Genomic DNA, 2,381 nt, shown 5'->3' with positions numbered 1-2,381 from the left:
CCAAAGGTACCTGATGCACATGAGCAGCTATGCAAGGACCTTTGCTTCACCAATGTGTATGAGTTTAGAAAGGCATTGAGAAATTTTCATGTTAGGAGTTTGAGAAACTTTCAGTACCATAGGAATGAACCATCAAGGGTTATTGTTTGGTGCCCAGAGAGGAAGAATGAATGTGAATTTTTCATGACTGCATCCAAAGTAGCCCATGAAGATACATTCACAATCAAGAAGTGCCACATGGCTCATAGTTGTGGAGCTTGTGGAGAGAGTACAAAGGTTACTACTGAATGAGTTGCAGAAGCTGTGGAGGACACAGTTAGATCAAATGTAAAGGCTGATGTAGAGACAGTTCTCAAACATACTAAGAGGAAGTTTGGGGTGCATGTACCTAGGAGTTTGGCATATAGGGCAAGACTGATGGCTGTTGATGTTGTGCAAGGTGATCATAGAAAGCAGTATCTGAGGTTGAGGGGCTACCTACAATGTGTGCTTGACACAAACCCTGGAAGCAGGTGCATAGTGACAACTTTTGAGGATCCTTTGAACTCAGCCCCCACACCAAGGTTCAAGTACATGTTCTATTGCCTTCAGGCATCAAAAGATGGATTTCTTGCTGGTTGTAGGCCTTTCATAGGTACAAATCAGTGATTTAATCATGTTAGAAATGTAATCAAGCTATTCAATTTTGCCCTAACTATCTCTGTTTATGCAGGACTTGATGGTTGCTTCATCAAGTTATCCACAGGCCAGCAGATATTGGCAGCAACTGGGAGAGATGGGAACAACAATGTGTTCCCAATTGCTTTTGGGGTGGTTGACAAAGAGGATGGGCCTAGCTGGACCTAGTTTTTAAACCAACTTAGAGTCTGCATTGGCACCAGCAACCAGTTTGGAAACTACACCATCATGTCTGACAAGCAGAAGGTATTTTCTCTGACTCTGTATTATTCTTATGCACATAGCAATGCTGCTATAGTTATCTCATTACTACCTTATGTAATCAAACAACAGGGCCTTCTTAAAGCAATTAATGAAGTATTTCCTCAATCCCCACAAAGATATTGCCTAAGACACATATATGCCAACTTCCAGTCAGCTGGCTTTAGAGCAGAAGAACTTAAGAAATGGGTTGACAAAGCTAGCTATTCCTTCACTGAACATGGTCACAAAGAAGGAATGGCAGGTTTGAAAGAAGCATGTGAACCAGCCTACATGTGGTTGAATGGCATCCCTAAGGAGTGTTGGGCTAGATATGCAATGGATCATGTGTGCAAGACTGACTTGGTAGTGAACAACCTTAGTGAGGTTTTCAACAAAATGATTCTAGATGTTAGGTCAAAACCAATTAAGACCATGTTTGAAGGGTTGAGGACCAAACTAATGGTTAAGTACCAAGGCATCGGAGAGAAAACAGAGAGCTGTAGGTGGGAAATAACCCCACATTACATGGAGAAGCTTGAGGAGAGCAAGAAGTGGGCTAAATACTGTGAAGCAAACATGGCTGGTCCCAACATCTGGCAAGTAACTAGTGGAGAGAACACATATTGTGTGAACCTTGATGTAGGGAGCTGCTCTTGCAGGAGGTGGGACATGACTGGATCACCTTGCCACCATGCAATATCTGCAATGCAGAAGATAAAAGTTCATCCAGAAGATTATGTGCATCCATTCTTTAAGAAGCCAATGTATAAGGCTGCATACCAGCACATCATCTACCCTGTTCCTAGCCCTGAATTCTGGCCCAACACCAACACACCAGACATAGAACCACCAATTTTTAGGGAGAAGAAAGACAAGAAGTAGACAGCTAGGAGAAAGGGTGAATTTGAGGTGCCAGCTCCAAAGGACACATCAAGGATGGGCACAATAACATGCAGTAACTGTGGTCTGCAAGGCCACAGGTGGACAATGTGTGGAGACAGACTTAAGGCCAAGTTTATGACAAGGAAAAACAACCACCAGGTAACTAAGCCAGTTCAACAAGGAAAATCTGCTACTTGTTTTTAATGCATACATCTTGTGAGCTACAACTTGTTTTTAATTTTAGGAAAACAAGGCATCCTACCCAGCAACTTCAGCACCAACCAGGCCACCTCCAACTAGGGCCACATTATTAGGTCCAGCTCCAGCTGCAGGTCCTGCTCCAGCTTTAGGACCACTTAGGGGCAGGAAACCAGCAACAGCTTCAACAAGGGCAACCACATCTGCTACAACAAGGACAACCACATCTACCGCAGTTTCAACATGTGGATCAAGAAAGAGAAAAAACCCACCACCTGCTTCAGCACCAGCCAACAACACCAGGTCAAGTGCATAATCTCCAGCAAAGAACACCAGGTCAAGTGCAAGAGGTTTCAATGCTCCAAGGGCAGCATCAACAT

At 43.6% G+C, this 2,381-nt stretch overlaps 1 protein-coding gene across 1 annotated transcript; it reads left to right on the top strand.

The window, feature by feature from the left end:
* Positions 1-417: 417 nt before the first annotated feature.
* On the top strand, positions 418-1,803 carry LOC147980997 (uncharacterized). The gene is made up of 3 exons (XM_087515828.1): positions 418-616; positions 713-845; positions 963-1,803. Exons 1-3 carry the CDS (start codon positions 418-420, stop codon positions 1,801-1,803), a joined length of 1,173 nt encoding a protein of 390 aa, XP_087371954.1.
* The last annotated feature ends 578 nt before the right edge of the window (positions 1,804-2,381 follow it).

Source organism: Triticum urartu, chromosome 3A (genome assembly GCF_056163025.1).
Source record: "Triticum urartu cultivar PI428250 chromosome 3A, HENAU_Tu73, whole genome shotgun sequence".
NCBI classification, from domain to species: domain Eukaryota; kingdom Viridiplantae; phylum Streptophyta; class Magnoliopsida; order Poales; family Poaceae; genus Triticum; species Triticum urartu.
This window is presented reverse-complemented; position numbering and strand designations above follow the sequence as displayed.

Coding starts and splice junctions, on each gene's coding strand:
- LOC147980997 (XM_087515828.1), top strand. CDS start 418: ATGGCTGTTGATGTTGTGCAAGGTGATCATAGAAAGCAGTATCTGAGG. Junction 617..712: donor AAAAGATGGATTTCTTGCTG/GTTGTAGGCCTT, acceptor CTGTTTATGCAG/GACTTGATGGTTGCTTCATC. Junction 846..962: donor GATGGGCCTAGCTGGACCTA/GTTTTTAAACCA, acceptor TTATGCACATAG/CAATGCTGCTATAGTTATCT.